The sequence below is a fragment of the Lonchura striata genome, chromosome 3, assembly GCF_050655825.1.
Source record: "Lonchura striata isolate lonStrDom1 chromosome 3, ASM5065582v1, whole genome shotgun sequence".
In the NCBI taxonomy this organism is placed as follows: Eukaryota; Metazoa; Chordata; class Aves; order Passeriformes; family Estrildidae; genus Lonchura; species Lonchura striata.
The window spans coordinates 68754971-68771891 of NC_140705.1; the positions used below are offsets into that span (position 1 = coordinate 68754971).

At 37.8% G+C, this 16921-nt stretch overlaps 1 protein-coding gene across 2 annotated transcripts in view; it reads left to right on the forward strand.

Annotated features, from left to right (window-relative positions):
- NID1 (nidogen 1) overlaps window positions 1-16921 on the forward strand; it is a 42658-nt gene that overhangs the window by 8628 nt on the left and 17109 nt on the right. For both annotated transcript variants that reach the window (XM_085575424.1, XM_021527091.3), the window contains exons 4-12: window positions 290-717; window positions 1605-1754; window positions 3012-3263; window positions 4407-4607; window positions 6440-6685; window positions 7608-7751; window positions 8830-8958; window positions 11695-11838; window positions 12588-12710. In XM_085575424.1, coding sequence (XP_085431550.1) covers window positions 290-717; window positions 1605-1754; window positions 3012-3263; window positions 4407-4607; window positions 6440-6685; window positions 7608-7751; window positions 8830-8958; window positions 11695-11838; window positions 12588-12710 — 1817 coding nt within the window. The remainder of the gene's footprint in view (window positions 1-289; window positions 718-1604; window positions 1755-3011; window positions 3264-4406; window positions 4608-6439; window positions 6686-7607; window positions 7752-8829; window positions 8959-11694; window positions 11839-12587; window positions 12711-16921) is intronic.

Below are 16921 nucleotides of genomic sequence, written 5' to 3' on the forward strand. Positions count from 1 at the left end.
TAAGTGGTACCAAGATCTTTGTGGCCCTAAAATCTCCTTCTGTTCCCACTGCTTTGGAGGCAAGAAAGCTAAGAATTCTCAACAGAGCTTTGGGTCAGGAGAAAAAAATGTTACCCAAACTGTCAGGGGTGTTCCACAGCTGAATATACTGTACCTGTAGGGAAGTATGCAATGTAGGTAAGAAAATGAGACGGTTTTGTCCTGACACTTTGCAGTGAAGGATAACATTGTGTGTAGGCCTGAAATGCCACACAGCTTGCTTTATTTGGCATATGGTTCTCTTTGACAGAAGCAGCAATGCTGGGAAGCAGGGCGTCTGGGTGTTCGAGATTGGTAGCTCATCTGACAGTATTCTGCCTGCCAAAATCAGCAATATTTTGGAAAGTGTAGAGCCCAGCGAAGAAGACCAGGAGATGACTTCTAAGCCCTTTATGTCTGACTACGGTTCCACTGAAATAACACAGCAGTATATCACAAGTAGCACAGACAGCACTGAAGAGGATCAGCACCTTGTCACATACAGTGTTCCTCAGTTAGCTGCAGAAGACTTTCTGACTTCATACCAAGATGTAACAGGAACACCTTCAACTGAGTCTTTTTACAGTCCTCAAAATTTCCCAACAGCAAAAGCTCCACCCCGCCAGTTTCAAATCCAGCAGTTCCCCCCACAGCCACCTCAAGTCATAGATGTGGAAGAATTTGATGAAACTGGAATAGGTAAGGTCTTTTTGTACCATTTAGCTTCTGACATGGACAGGTTGCAAAAAAAAAAACATGTGAAAGAAATTAAATTACCAAAGAAACAATGTTTCCTTTGCATTAGCTTAATATCTGAAAATCTGGACACATCATAAATTTGTGTTATTTATTGAGGTAGTTATTTTGTATGTCACCTCAGCTGCAGTTTTTGCCAGTCTAGTAAATTAGTTCCCTACTTAAGCTCACAGACCTTTCTCAGATGTGTCACTAAATAGAGGTGATTTAATAAAGGCTGGGAATAGAAGTTGTTAATTTTTTTTGGCTAGGGTTTCATGGCCTCAAGTCTTAGAAGGGTGGAATTAGCAATTCTAAATTCTAATAAAGCATTTCTAGAAATTTCAGAGTACTGTGACCGACTGCCCAGATGTTACTTGTTTCTTAAAGCAGGTGTGAGAATTGCTATCTCCATTAAATGACAGGGTAAAACAGTTATGATTACAGGGTGAATCAGTTGGTGCATGGTCCTGGGTACTGTACTGATGTGTTTTGTTCTAAAGTCCCCTTTTTGTTTTGTTTTGGAAACAAGGACAAAGTTATTGTGTGTCTAGCTTTGATAAGAATTTTAATTGATCTGTGTTAATATAGGTCTGCCAAAGTCAATAGAATTAAACAGTTTTCTAACTAAATAATTAAACAGCTGAATACTTGACATTTTCTGCAAGATAGTAGAAAAGTTATTTGCATACTGCAATGTTAGCCAATATCAATTGCAGTAGTTAGTTTACCTTAAAGAGAAAATGCAAAGCTGATAAAGTGAGCCCAGAGATATTTTTAAACTAGTTTCGGGATGTGTGAGTACCACAGTAATTACATGAAATATGAATGTCTGGTCTTGTTTTCTACAGTGTTTCGCTACCACACAGATGTCCAAGAGACCTGCGCTAACAACCGTCACCAGTGCTCTGTTCACGCTATTTGCAAGGATTATCCCAACGGGTTTTGTTGCAGTTGTATTGCTGGTTACAAAGGAAATGGCAGACAGTGTGTAGCAGAAGGTAACTGGTTTGAAATTTAGATACATAAGCAACAATTACATATGGAGCTGTTGAATAAGGTGACCTGTATTTAATTCCAAAAAAGACCTGATAAAAACTTTTTGAAAGACTTAGCACTGAGATATAGTGAAAGACAATTGAATCAGTGAGCTCTACTTTTTAAAGTGGGTTTTTTTTTTGTGAAGCAAATTATTTTGAGTGGTCAATTATATACTTTGTGCATTTTAATGTGACTTTCTAGAGAAAAATAAACTTCTTCTGTAACTGACATAATTTAAAAGAAAACATAACCTCCAGTGGTATTTCTTAGAAATAGCCATGAATTTCCAATGTGTTATAATCTGATATAGTCCTCCCTCTAGAAATGGACAGTTCAAAGTGATGAACAAATTAACTTTGATCATTGAACCAAAGAGTAAGGCTCCTCTTTGACTCTTAAGCTGCTTTGCTAAAGGGTGATCTGCCAGATTTCTGTTAAATACCTATTTAAACTTTGTTCCTGTGTAAAATGCATAAAGGAATTTCTTATGTATACACTTGTAATCCTTGTAGTGATTTGGCTCAGAGTACAGATGCATTTCAACAGCTCAAATAGTTTACTGCAAGACTGTGTTTTAAAACCCAGAAAAGCAAAACCTAATACTTAACTTTCAGTTCCTAAAATTGGTTTTTCCATAAAAAGAAAATAAGGATCTGATGATAATGAAATTTAAACTTCCATGTAAGAAATTATATGCAGGAGAAAATTTGCAATCCAAAATAGCTACTTCTTGCAGTAGCTTCAGTATAACACTGTCAGTCTTCAAAATGGCCAATAGTTCAGAGCCAAGAAATGGAATAGGTTAGAATAATAGGTAAATTATTCTAATGCCTAATGTTGTTAGTGTCCCAGTAGGGAATTAATACATTTGCATTCAGTGTGGATTGATACGAAGTGTGATCTTAAGAAGTTTCTGTCTGCCACTTACTGTCAATATACTGTAACAGTGTTATGAAGTTATCCTTGCAGACAGACCTTTCAGTGAGGTTAAAGAGCATCTCTTCTGAGAAATTTGGCCATTTAATCATCCACATAGGACAACACACTTGCATGTACCTATACAAACAAGTGAACATATGGCAATTTCTTGTCTGAACTCTTTCTTGAGTATTTGCCATTTATTTCAACATAGAACCATGTGAACACTCTGGACCATGTTCCTTGGAAAGTATGAAAGTACTGTTATTTTTTTCTGATGCATTGTATTGATTTGCTAGGTTCTCCTCAGAGAGTCAACGGCAAGGTCAGAGGAAGAATCTTTGTAGGAAACAACCCTGTTCCAGTTGTATTTGAGAACACTGATCTCCACTCCTATGTTGTGATGAACCAAGGGCGTGCCTACACTGCTATCAGCACAATCCCAGAGAGTTTGGGGTATTCTTTACTGCCTCTTGCCTCTATTGGTGGTATCATAGGATGGATGTTTGCTGTGGAACAGCAAGGATATAAAAATGGATTCAGCATTACTGGTAACGTCTAAATTAAAATAATGTTCAGAATTGCTATGCTTTTCTCTGTCTTAAATGAAAAGAAATGTACAAGAAGCAATGTGACATCTATTTTGAGCTGCAAAATGGTTTTTTGTAATAAAATTTCTCACAATTTTTCTTGTTTACCGTATATAGACAATGGACCTTTTAATTTACTATCAGTGTACAACAACTAAATGTGTTAGAGAGAAGATTGGCTTGGTCAGTTTCTCTTCAAGAAAGAGATTATTAAAAAGATCTGGTGGGGGGGTTGTTACTAGAGTGTACATAGTTACTAAATAGTTACTAAAAAAAGCTTCTCCTATGTCTTCAAGAGATTTAATATGTTAAATCTCTGATTGTGCCAACAAAGCAAAAGAGAAATGGTAACTTGACCTCCTGAGGGTCTGAAGTGCTTTACAGAAACAGCTGCTGCATGACATGTAAATGGCTCTGTTAGCTAGTTTGAGGAAAACCCCTGCTCATAATTCAAGCTTTTCATAAGAGATTGAGGCCAAATCTGCTTGGTTGTGCTGCTGTGAATTCAAGCTGTAGATTCATCTGTTCTAGGAGAACATGTGTTTCTTTTTTAAATCTGATCCTTTACAGACTTGTAATATGAATTTAGTTGAACACAACTTTTTTGTTTGGGATTTGCTTGAATTTGGTATGTTTGAGGCTTGTTTTGGAATTTACAACATATATTCATGTTCTGGAATTTACAACGTACATGGTTTTGATTTGGAAACAGATGTACTGGATTTTGATTTTTTTTTTTCTTTTTAACTCTCTGTACTCCTAATGGAAATTTTCTCTAAAATGTCCTTTTACATGGTAGGATAAGGTCTACTACTATTAGCTTAGTCAGAACTTATTTTTAATTTTATTAAAACCCTGCCTCAGGGCAGGGATTTGTGATTTATCATGTGCAGTGCTTAAAAAAATTTGCTTGCAGTATCCAAGTATATTATCAGTATACCTCTGAAAGTTATTTCATTAGAAACACAAGACATTAGCAATTATGCTACATCAAAACTTGCAGACAATAGTAATGTATATTTTATCTACTAGAAGCAATATTTGGAATAGAAGGAATTGGAAACCTCTGTTATGTTTAGTGCTTAACTACTTCCCTTTCTTTAGGTGGTGAGTTTACACGGCAAACAGAAGTAACTTTTCTTGGCAATAATGAGAAACTGGTTGTAAAGCAGAAGTTCAGTGGCATTGATGAGCATGGTCACCTCACCATCAGCACAGAAATGGAGGGCAGAATACCTGAGATCCCATCTGGGGCATCAGTCCATATAGAGCCATACACTGAACTCTACCACACTTCCAGCTCTGGTAAGGTTCCATAAGAATGAAATTATAAGAAAGTGCAAAAAGTAGAAGCTAAGAAAATCTGAAAGCATTATTTTATAACCTTTTTAACAAGTTTATTTAGGTCCCTTTGACTTTTAGAAATTTGTGGTTTACCCCTCAGGAAAAGGTTTCAAAAGAATGTGAATTTTGAGTGGGACAATGTAAATATTTCTAATATTTTCATTAAAAAAATACAACTTTAACTTTATCTGAACTGTTGTTTGCAAAACACTCTTGATTTCCCTTTTTGTTGGCCTTTTTTTTTATGCTGGTGATGGCAATGTACATGTGGTAAAGTTTTTTCTCTGTAAGTCCACACCTCTTTAGCCCTGTACTGGTGTATAGCTTTTTGTGGTAATGTCAATAAGTGAGCTGTGATCTTTGATGAGACTAAATGCGTTATTTACCTCTAATGATTAACCCTCATGTAAACTTCATTACAATGACTCTGCAAGCATTTGTCAGTATTATTTGAGCTGAATTTTAACAATCAACTGGAAAACTACCTCTTAATTCCCTTATCAGTTTCCTACATTGTCTCTTCAATGCTCCTCTCACAATTCCTTTATCACAGATCCTACGTTTCCTAAGAGAACCATTCTTCATTCACTATTTACAGGGTGATCTTGTTTTGCTTACTTATTTTGCTTTCCTCTTCCTGGATAAAATTATGGGTGTTTCAATATGGAAGGTAGAGAACTGAGGTTGGAATGTTGCTGCTGATCAGCCAGCCCAGTTGTCAAAGAGGAATACTACAGATGAAGCACTCTTCATGTGCCTGTGTGCACATGAATACAGGAGAGACTGCATGAGACTGCACTTTTCTCCAAGGGTGCACTTTTGGTAGCTAGAGCTAGAAAATGGTGTGGTTACATCATCACTGCCTTATATTCACTAATGTCTGAGTTTGGTAGCCAGTGATGAACCTGCTTGTGCTTTGCCTGTTGTTTTGGACTGGGAGGAAGAGGAAGTGGAAGCAGCAGGAAGCTTCTGCTTTGTCCTGAACAACTTGAGAGGTTTGGGCAGTGTCTGCTCTACAGAACAGTTGTCTACTTGGCAGAAATGCTGTTCCCATGGAGGTAAAGTCAGAGTCCTTCAGGCTGGATTTGATCTACCAGGACTCAAACAGCTGCAATTCTGCTGTCCTATGGTGTATCTAATAGACTTAGCAGAAATCCAGCTTTAGCCAGCTGCTGCAAGTCGATTGATATAGGTTTTTTCTGGTGTCCAAACAAAGAATAGTGGTGTACTGAGGATCTTTCTGTTGGTGAGAGGATCCACAAGCCCAGATCTTTTTGAAGAGTTTTGTTCACAATTTCCCCCAATATAGAAAACTATTGTGAAGCATACAGGAGCTCTCAGACATGCAGCTTATGCAGTTTCTTCAAGGCTCTGTTAAAATCTAAGGCTAATAGCATAGAATGAACTAAAAGTGGGTGTAGTTTAGGCTGGTGAGATGACTGTTGTCCTTAGCTTGGAGATCCATTATATAAATCCACCTAAAGGAACTTCTGAATTTGCCAAATTGAATTTTCCTTTTGTTAATTGGAAATCCACAAAGTAAAGTTAAATTTTTAAAATATGTCAAAATAACTCAAATTACTCATTTCTCAAACCTGTGATCCCTGAGAACAGAGTAAGTGTAATACCCAAATGCTTGTTCCTTTTCATGGAAAAATACATCCACTTTCTCAGCCTCTAGCCTTTGAAATTCCCATTTGCACTACACAGACTGCATCCCAAGTCTACAGATAACATTTGACAGGGTGCTTTTGATCTCTGCTCTGATCAGTGCGTTTGCTGTCATGTCACAGTGATCACTTCATCGTCCTCGAGGGAGTACACGGTGACAGAGCCAGAAAGGGATGGAGGGGCTTCCACATACACAGGTGCCTATCAGTGGCGCCAGACCATCTCCTTTGATGAATGCATCCACGATGACTCCCCCCATTCTGCTCCTGCCACTCAGCAGCTCTCAGTGGACAGTGTGTTTGTCCTGTACAACAGAGACGAGCAGATCCTGCGATACGCCATGAGCAATTCCATCGGCCCTATCAGTGGTATGTATCAATTGCAAATTTTGCTTTTTCTCTTTTGTAAGCAATTAAGAGCAGTCATCCATTTTTTTAGCCTGCCCTAGCTGGGTGTTTTTGAGTTAAATTAATTACTTTCATTATTTGGTAGCAGTCCAGATCCACAAGTGAAAGAGAGAAATGAAGCTGTTGAAAATTTGTATTTTCACTTGAGAAAGAGTATTTAAGTGATGCTCTGTTCTTGGAATTCATTGAGGTTTATGTCTAATTCCTTAAAATACTCTCAATACACCACCTTGAATCTATTTACACTTGGATGCAGGGAGTGTGTTCTTTAGCTAATTTGTAGTTCCTCTATTAATTTTTTTTTTGGTGGGGGGGCATTGTCAGAAAAGAGAGCAAAAGAGGGGAATGGGATTTACCATGGATGAGTTTCTATCATTTATCTTGAAATGTGGAATTTTATCTTTGAATTGTAGGCTGCTTTTAAAAGGTATTTTTTTGGATGAGCTGCCCAAGATTGCACTAATGTCAGAAAAAAAAAACAAAGGGACAATTTGAAAATGCTCACCAGCTGAGTGTAAAACCAGGCTGTGCTCACTTTTTTTGGTTATAAAATAAAGTTTTCATAATTAAATGAATAAACTAAGCTGTTAGGAATCATGTTCTGAGTCTTGTGTCAGTGACTGAAAAGTTAATTTTCTTTGTCTTGTTCTTTAGAGAGGTTTTTGTGGCTCTTTTTCAACTCAGTAGTCCTTTGTACAAGTAACAAGAAATACATATGCTATTAAATACATATCTAAGATATCACCTGCAAGGCCCTTTCTTCCTGTTGCAAAAAATGTGTTTCCTCGTTTAATGTGTGTTATGAGCAACTTCCTTCCTGGCCTTAACTGTGTGCTATTACTTGGTCAGAACCATGGAGGCAAAATATGGTCTCTCTTTCCAGATGGGTCTGCTGATATTAACCGGAATCCTTGCTACACTGGCACTCATAACTGTGACACCAACGCTGTGTGCCGTCCAGGAACTGGGAATCGTTTCTTCTGTGAATGTTCGATTGGCTTCCGTGGAGATGGAAATGTTTGTTATGGTATCAGAAGACTTCAATACATTGCAAAATGAAAGCTAATGTAGGATTTCTTTTCCTTGGGGTATATTGACCCTCAGGACTAGCCATTCCTGCAAAATAAACTGCCCAGTGAGGCTGATTTTAAGGTTAGAAGGTTGCTGGGCCAGCTATCTCACTAATCAATGTAAGCAAGTTTGACTGTCTTGAAGAGTATCTTCTCCTATCTTGCATAGCATCTTTCCCACTCTGTTCATCTTTTTATAAAATATGTGGGAACTTAATTGTGAAAAAATTACTGTAATGCAAGTTCTGGTTAAAATGAGTCAACTAGGTTAAAAGTTCTCAAGGGAGATGAGAAATAGGAAATGCACGTGCGGACAGAGCACAGATATGTGCAATTCATTGACATCATCTTTTTCATAATCTACTTTGAAAATCCATTTATTTTCCAAAAGACTCATATTTCCCAGTTCTGTCTAGTTCTATATTACTTGTGTATTTGGGTTTTGCCTTGCAATCAAACTAATACTCGTTTTCAGAGGTGAAAGTGTTAATGAAATGTGTCATCCCTATTACCTAAAAAACTTTGGGTGCTTTTAAAACCCAAAGCACAACTCTCCTTCCACTCCAACCCTTTAATCAACTTGCAAATGAAAACAAAGGCATCACACTGTCCCTTCCAGTCCTCTGATGCTGTGAGTTGGGCAGCAGTGGATTAGAGATGCCTATGGGTAATGAAAAGGGAAGGAAGCTTTTCCTAGAGTTCATGCTCCTCCAGTACTTATCATTGCTTCTGGTCACATAAGGCTGCATTTTCTTTGGCTTCTCTTTCTTCTGCAATTTCCCATGGCATCCCCTTATTACACCATGATAGAGCTTCTTCTGGTTTGTTTTCTTCTTTTTGGTGCAGATTAGCTGAGGACACAATTACCTCAAAATATATTTTCAGGTTTTTAATATCTCTGAAGGGGTATGGTCTATCCAAGCCATGGCCTAAGTACACAAGGCTGCTATTAATCTAGAGTTCTTGAGTTTCTGTTTTTCTGGCATCCATATTAAATGTATTTTTGCAATAACTGTGATCCTTTTAATACCCCAGATATTGATGAGTGTTCAGAGCAGCCAGGGCTGTGTGGCAGCAATGCAGACTGCAACAACCAGCCAGGAACCTACCGCTGCGAGTGTGTTGGGGGATACCAGTTTGCAGCAGACGGGCAGACTTGTGTTGGTGAGTTTCATGTTTCTGAAAAGCATTTCCCACCAGCCTTTGGGCTGTGGTCCATCTCACAGGGATAGAAAACACTGCTTCACGATCTGTGCTGGTTTCCAGTGTGAGTAGAGCTCAGGAGTTTGTGCTGCAACTCATGACTGCCAGGTTTTTCTGCATTTTAAGTGCTGTGCTTTTGACTTTTTGGGGTTTTTTTTTTTGCTTCTTATGTCTCATCCAGAGCTTAACAGATCAGATTTCAGTTACAAATTCTTCCCTTGGACAATATAGTGCATAGCTCTAAACCAGTGTGTCTTGGCCATTGCAGACTTACTCTGAAGTGATAATTTATCATGATGATGAAAAGGAGTTGCAGCTGCAGATCACTTCACTGTTAAAATCTTTGCAATTTGGCTCTTAGCTCATTTTTAATGGACCATTAAATATCAAACTCAGTAGTTGTCACTGAACTAGTTTATTTTTCTGAAATTTAAAAACTTTTTTTCTGGAGGAAGCCTGAGTTAATCTGTATTTGCTGGACTAAGGTTGTCCTAACAAGGGATATCTTTTCTTGTTCTTCAGTGTTCCTTTTTTCACTAAACTTGTAGAAATTCCTTTTGGAAAAGGGAATCCACAAATGGTAGCTAGAAGAGGGAGAATAGCAAATAACAGAAAAGGAATAATGACTCTACCTCTAGAGCTACAACTATCAGGATAGAATGGAGATAAGATTTTTTTTTTCTTGGTAGAATTTTTATCTTTGCCACCTAATGGTAATTCTGTACCAACAAAACCTATACACACTCTTCCAGTATGGCTAGAAGTTCCTCTTTTGGAAAGAAGTGCTAACAGCTGAGGATTTTTTGCTTCTGTTGTGACAGCTTTGTGGTGGAAGTTTAGCTACTCTCTGATCAGCTAATGCATCCAGGTCATTGCTCATTATACCAAGACTGTTCTTCAGCAAAGTCTGAGGAGCCTTCATCTTACAGCAGAGCTGCATTACTTTCCTTGAGTTGGTGACTTTGCATGCTGTGTTTTACACTCTGTTACAAGCCAAATTTCTCTCCAGTAACAATCACAATTCATGTCTGTTCCCTAAGTAACTGTGCACCCTAATTCTCTTTGTTGCAGAACAATCAGAAAAAGCAGTTCCATCTACCAAGGATAGGGTGAGATGTGGAAGAGCAGCTTTACGTTCCTTCCATTATATCCAACACTGCACTTTTGTGACTTGGACCTGAAAGGGAACATTCTTCCCTCCAGCCATGACCTCACCAGTTTTACTCTACCACTTTCCCATGAAGCTGATGTTCCACTTTCAGCTAGTACTAAGTAATTCCTTGCCCAGCTTGAAGGATTTCAGTTTGAGCCCTTCCTTCAACCAAAACCAAATTGCATTTTTAAGGCTGAAGAGAGGGAAGATAGTTTCCCAACAGATTGAAAATAAATGTCATGGTAATCTTTTCACAGTGGAGGGTCTTATAACCTACTAAGAATTTGAACCCCAGAAAGGGCAACAGCAATCCTCTGTGCTTTTGCATGTTGCTCTGGAATACCAGTTCTGACTCAGCTCTTTTGGAACCAGCACTTTTTTTCATACCAGCTGTGTGATTCACTGAGTAGCTTTATAAGAGAGTTGTAAATAATTATTGTCCTCCTATTTGTAGGATGAGAAACAAAAAGACTTGGAGATTCCCTTTGAGCTCCAACTCTTACCTTATGTATTTATAATGCAGTTTTAAATAAATTTCTTTTTAATCCAAAACTTACTTCATCAATTAAAGATATTAATGAGTCTAACAATGATGTCATTTCCTCCAGAGAAACAGAAAAAATGAGTTTTCACATATGGCTCTGATAGAAGATTTTTTTGTTATTTCCCTGCTGACACTCTGGTAGTTTCCATCTGTGTGCTGTGATGAAATGAACATTGTAGAGTCTTGTCTTGGCCCCCTGTCAAATCCTTGTCATAGCTGTGTAAAGACAGCCTCAGTGTTACAGCAGTTGGAACTCTGTTCTTAGATGTACACACTAGACACCCTATTTTCAGGTGTGAAATTGTTATAGTATTTTACCTCCTCCTATTTGAAATACCATGGTTTCCTTCCCTGTTTTCTGATGTAATAGGTAAGCATAGACAGAGCTGCAGCAACATCCTAAAGCAATTTATGTGCAAAGTAGTGCAGTGCCTTCAGAGCCACAGCTGTCAGCATGAAAGAGTTATGAAAACTGCAGGTCTGGTCCCAGATCTGTCCAGTAGTTGACAAACATGTTTATCTGCCACTGAGTGAGTCACAGCTCTTATTTGTTGCCAAGTGACAGCAGCCCTGGGTCAGTACTAGGTTAGTGTAGTAGGTCATCTAAAGAATTCCCAGAACTGGCCACTTAGCTAACATGTGAGATGCCTTACATTTCTTCATTCAGGACTCCTTTTCATAACCAAAGCTGATATGCATATCAGGATCTGTCACTATGGTAGCCTTTCTGCCCCATTCTGTATTAACAAGCACCTGTGAGGTGCTGAGGACAATCAATACATTGTACAACATTAATAAGATTTAACACCACTGAAAGGGGTGATTTCAGGAAAAAAAAAAAATCCCAATCCCCAGAGCAAACTCCCCCCAGTTCCTTGTTTCCTTTCTCTTCTGTAATCTTTCACAGATGTTGTTCTCTCATATGAACTTACTATGAGGCTTAGACTTTGTGAAGGAAAGTTAAGATTTTTCATTCCTCTCTTACACATTTAACCTGCAGCTGTGGAGCATGAGGTAAACCACTGCCAGAGGGGCACACACAGCTGTGACATTCCTCAGCGTGCTCAGTGTGTGTACACTGGAGGGTCTGCCTACATCTGCACCTGCCTCCCTGGCTTCTCCGGAGATGGGCGCGCCTGTGAGGGTGGGTAGCACCATTTATACTTTTGCAGCTTTTATACTCTGCATTGCACTACTGGGCTGGTCTTTGTCATGTCCTATACCTACTTGTCATTTCAAGTAGGAAATTTCATAGTCTGAGTTCTTCGGGCAGGAATTTTTATTAAGCATTTCTTTTCTTCCTCTTGCTTTTGAATTTACTCTTCGATGTTTGATTCATAGAAGGTCCAAGATGAGATCGCTGCAGGAATTGCAGTAGTTGCAGCTGCAAACCTTTGTCTGCTGCAACCGTTTCTACTGTATTGGTTTGAATTACTAAGGTGGTGAAACAAAGTGTTCTGATTATGTAAAAAAATATTGCTTTCTGTTTCATGTCATGAGTGCAGTGGGGGAGCTTTACCTAATCACATGTTGGAAACATGGCTAGCCAAATCCTACTTCTCTTGTTATGTTATGTCCACATTTCCCAAAGAAATTACTTATATGTCTGAAATACTGTGAGTTAATAATGTCTATTACCCTTTGGAATAGGAGAATCCTGGGATTTGCTGAGACAGAGAACCTAAAATACAGGCGTGCTACCCCTTCCCCTTCTTCAGCCTCTTTTTTAATCTCCCTTGCATTTCTGTACTAGATGTATTTCCAAAGCACTGTCTGTCTAATCAGACACCCTAAATAGGAGGCTGAAAATGTGACAGGTTTGTACTTTATTTCATCACTCTGATTTTTCCATCAGAAGGAGCATTCGTCTGAAATTGATCTTTTCTTTTACAGATGTAGATGAATGTCAGCAGGGCCACTGTCATCCAGATGCTTTCTGCTACAACACTCCTGGGTCCTTCAGCTGCCACTGCAAGGCAGGTTATCGTGGGGATGGTTTCCGATGTGTGTTAGGAGGTAAAATTCTATAGTTCTTGAAAGTTGGACCAGAAATATAACTTGGAATTTGGAGAATATATATCTTAATTTGAGTCCCTCTGAAACAAAGTGCTACTTCCACATTGTTGTCTTTATTCTTTTCAAGTCTTTAAAGTTTGGGACTTTACCAAGCTTGTGTCAAAATTGTATCTTGACTGCTATCAATTTTTGTGTTTTGTTTATTCTATTCCCAGCAGTTTTCAGCCCCAGGCTGATAATATCTTTTGAAGTTGCCTTCTGTAAAGGTTTGACAGTGGAGGTGATTTGGTTTGCATACTCAGTAATCACTTCCCATAAAATATCTGGAATTGTTGGCAATACAAGTGAATGCAATATTTACAGGAGAAAGTGCAACATGAGACCAAAGTAATGAGGCTCTTGTCTGCAGTAAGATCTAGATGCCTACATGCCACATAGAGCCTGTGGTCTAGAAAGACTACAGTTTCCAGCTGGCACTTTTTTCTGTATTTATCCAGATTATTCTCAATTTAAGAGAAAGTTCTTTACCCTCTCACTTCTGTTTCTCCATTGTACTTTGAGGCTTGAAGTGTAAAACTCATCTTGAAGGTATGCTTAAAAAAAAAAAAAAAAAGAGGAAAGAACATTGGAGCACAAAGTAGCATTGTTATTTTATTTTAATTCAACAGCATGGCAAACCTATGGGACAGCACTCGGGTTTTGTAGATAGTGAATCTTTCTGCCAGGAAGTAAACACTAACTTCTCAGTATATTCAAACCAAATTCTTCTTCCTCTTAAGATTCTTGCTGGTGGGCATTTCTCAACAGGCTGAAACCCAAACTGTGCAGTCAAGAGTAATAAGAATATCCTAGGACCAGAAGGAAAGAAAGGATTTAGGTGTTTTGGTTGGGTTGTTTTGTTATTTTTTAATAGTGGAGGTGTTTGCTTCAAAGCGCTTGTCTCTGTGGCATGATATTACTACCTGAGACTTAATATTTTTATTTTGCCTCTATATTCCCTAATTCTGAATTACTGATCTTTTTTTTTTCCACAATTGGATGTGCAGCTTTTGAAACCAAAAGACAAAGGATTGTACAGAGAAGAGAAAAAAAAAATCAAAGTTGATTCTGGTTTTAGATCATATTTATATTACACTTGACCATGTGCACAGTAAGGTGTTATGTGAAATCACTCAGTGCTTGTAGATTTTTATATCATAGGTAAATTTCAGGAGGATTTCAAGTGTTTAATTCTGTGGCATAGCTTTCACCACTTTGTCAGTCTTTTAATATAATTTTTAACTAACATTTCATGCACAATTACCAATGTGTATTTTCATTTTAGTGCTAGATGAATGAGGAGCTAACTGGTGTTTATGACCTGTGTCAAAATATTTAGCTAACTATCCAGCTGATAAAACCAAAATTATTTCTTCTAGAGGAGAAACTTGATGTGAATAATTTGAAGCAAATCAAACCTTAAAGCTTCCAGTTCTTCAGGCAGAAATGTAGAGGCAAAAACATTGCTTTCATGTCTGCCATGTGCCCTTTGTAGATGAAACAGGTGGTTTGGTAGAGTGATATTTGCAATCAGCCAATTAACCTTATTACAGGGACACAGTTAATTTCTTCTGAATATATGTGATGATTTACTTAAGTAGGGGGTTGTTTTGTTATTCTTAACACCTTTTCTTATGCAGTGGTTAGTGTGTCCACTCAACTGCTAAGCACATGGTATTATTTTGCAGTTACTTTATTTTCTACTTATCCTGTACACTTTTTCACTTTGTGCTCAACACAATTGTCTTGAATAGGGATTTTTCCATCCCACAATTTTAATAGCAGAAACAAAATATTTTTAAGAGTTTTGTATCTACTGTTTTAGTGGGTGGAGATCTGCCAGGCTTTGTTAGTCTTCGTATATGCCTGACTGATTTTTTTTTTTAATATGGTTTTGTATTGCCAGTAAAAGACAGGCTTTAGAAACATGTGTATCAATTGTCTCTGCCCATTAAATGTTCTGAGCAGTAAAAAAAAAAAAGTGAGTAGGTAAGAAGTCTCACTTTGCTAAATTGTGACTGAAGCACAAAGTATCGGTGTTGCGAAGCTAGTCTGCAGCAATGGCAATGGTTACAACTTAGGGACTGCTCCCTTCTTAGAGTTAATAGAACAATAGCTGCCCTTGGGGTGTCATCTGCTGCTAAAGCTTTAGTGCTTCTAGAATGGATGGATCCATCAGTTAATAGCTGCCAGGGACAGAAAAACTATACTTTCTGAAGCCTCACAAAAGTAGTTTTGTTTACCCTAGCATTCGAGGTGCTTCAGAATGGAGATTGCAGAGGAGGCTGTATTGTATTCAGCTGTAATTAGAGACCCTGTCTCCCACTTTTTACCCACTAAGGTTTTGATCTAATAAGTCTCTGTGTAGTAACTGAAATGTTTCCTGGTTGTTAATAGCATGGAAAGTTTCATTCATCCAAATACTCAGTTCTTTTTGCTTTTCTCTGTTCCAACCCATGTGTACAATTACTTGCTTGTTTGGCGTCTTTATTACTGTATGAAACCTACTGTTAAGTCTCAATGGCAACTCTTGAAACAAGTAGACTAACAAGAAAAATGGATTTTAGTCACAGACATGGGAATGTCTGTAGGAGTGAGCAGGCAGGTTAATGAAAGAGTTAATGACGCTGGAATGTCCTGCTGCTCCGAGCTATTACGGAAGTCTGTACTTCATTATTTCCTCACGCTTCATTTTTCCATTTCAAAAAAACCAGATGTCTGAGTGTTTCTACCCTGCAGACCCCAGACGCTGTTTACTAAACAGTAACGAGACTGGATTCTTGGAACTAGGAACGGTTAAGAGCTATTCTCTGATCATCTGTGTGCAACTGGTTTCACATGAGAAACACATGAGGACAAAACTGTAAGTGAGGAATTACAAAGGAAAATGAAGGGACAAAGAGAAACTTTTTTTATTTGGATTTTTAATTTTTTTTTCTATGGCGTCTGAGGACAGCAATTAAAAATGTCAATATAAGTCTTTGAATAAGACAAGTCTATACATCTCAGTTTCTCATCCTTTCACTCACCTTCCATCTTTTTTAAGAAAAGTTCATAAATAATTTTCTACATTGCTGCTACAAGAGCAATCCTCTATGGCTAAAAAATACCTTGAATGTTTGTATATGGATTTAGTTTGGTTTTTTCTCCATTCTGTTTCTTTCTTTACATATGTGAAAAATAGTTACTTCTGTTTTTCATCTCATCTTTCCACATTCAGGCTACTTTTGTTTTCATTTTTACAAATTCCATTTGGTGACTTTTAAATTCCAGATTTCTACTGGTAATTCATGAATCAACTGAAAAACAATGTTTAATATTCATCAAATACAAATCAATCATTTTAGCTGAAGTTCAGGATGCACCACTCTGTGTATCTAGTCTGACTTGTACTGTGTTCCACAGTCCACAAATTCTTCATTGCACATTAGTTCTCTATTCTGCTCTACAGCTTCTGTCTTAAGAGCTTTTTTCTGTATGCTCATTCAATTTATCACTGTTCTTTTGAAGTGTGATTGCTAGAGCTGGATGCAGTATTTATGAATCACCTCCATAGCCTCATACTCTTCTCTATGCCTGTATATTCCCTGTGCTGAATTCTTTTTTATACCATCCCACAATCCCTACAGCACTGAGATGTAATGTGCTGATAGCGTTTTTGGGTTGCACTTTCAAAGATTAATCTATCTTTAGAGGCTTTCCTACACAGTTTATTCCAAGAAATATGACTTTACATTTACATCCTGTCCTTCTCATGTGGCCTGTTTCACTTCCACAAATGATGCCAAGCTATGGTTGTATATCTTCCTCTGGAATCCAAATGATGGAATTAAATTTCTTAATAGGGATATTTACAAGCAATACTAAGGTAATATGGGAATTTACCAAAGATACCGCTACTTAATGACATTGGATTTCTGACTCAGATAATTTCTTCCAGTTTTTAAGTATTTGCCAAATTAAGTGCTTAGTTTCCAAAATGAAACAGTCCTGTGGACATAAATAGAGTGCTGTAGGAAAACACAAAGCTATTGGGTCTGTGTATTACCTTCAGCAGTCAAGCATCAACTGCAGCAAAACGCAGTGAGGATAGGGTTTTACTTAATTTTACAGCAAATGCTGATTGGTGATGTTTAAATGCATATACTGAAAAATACTATAACTTGATCCTG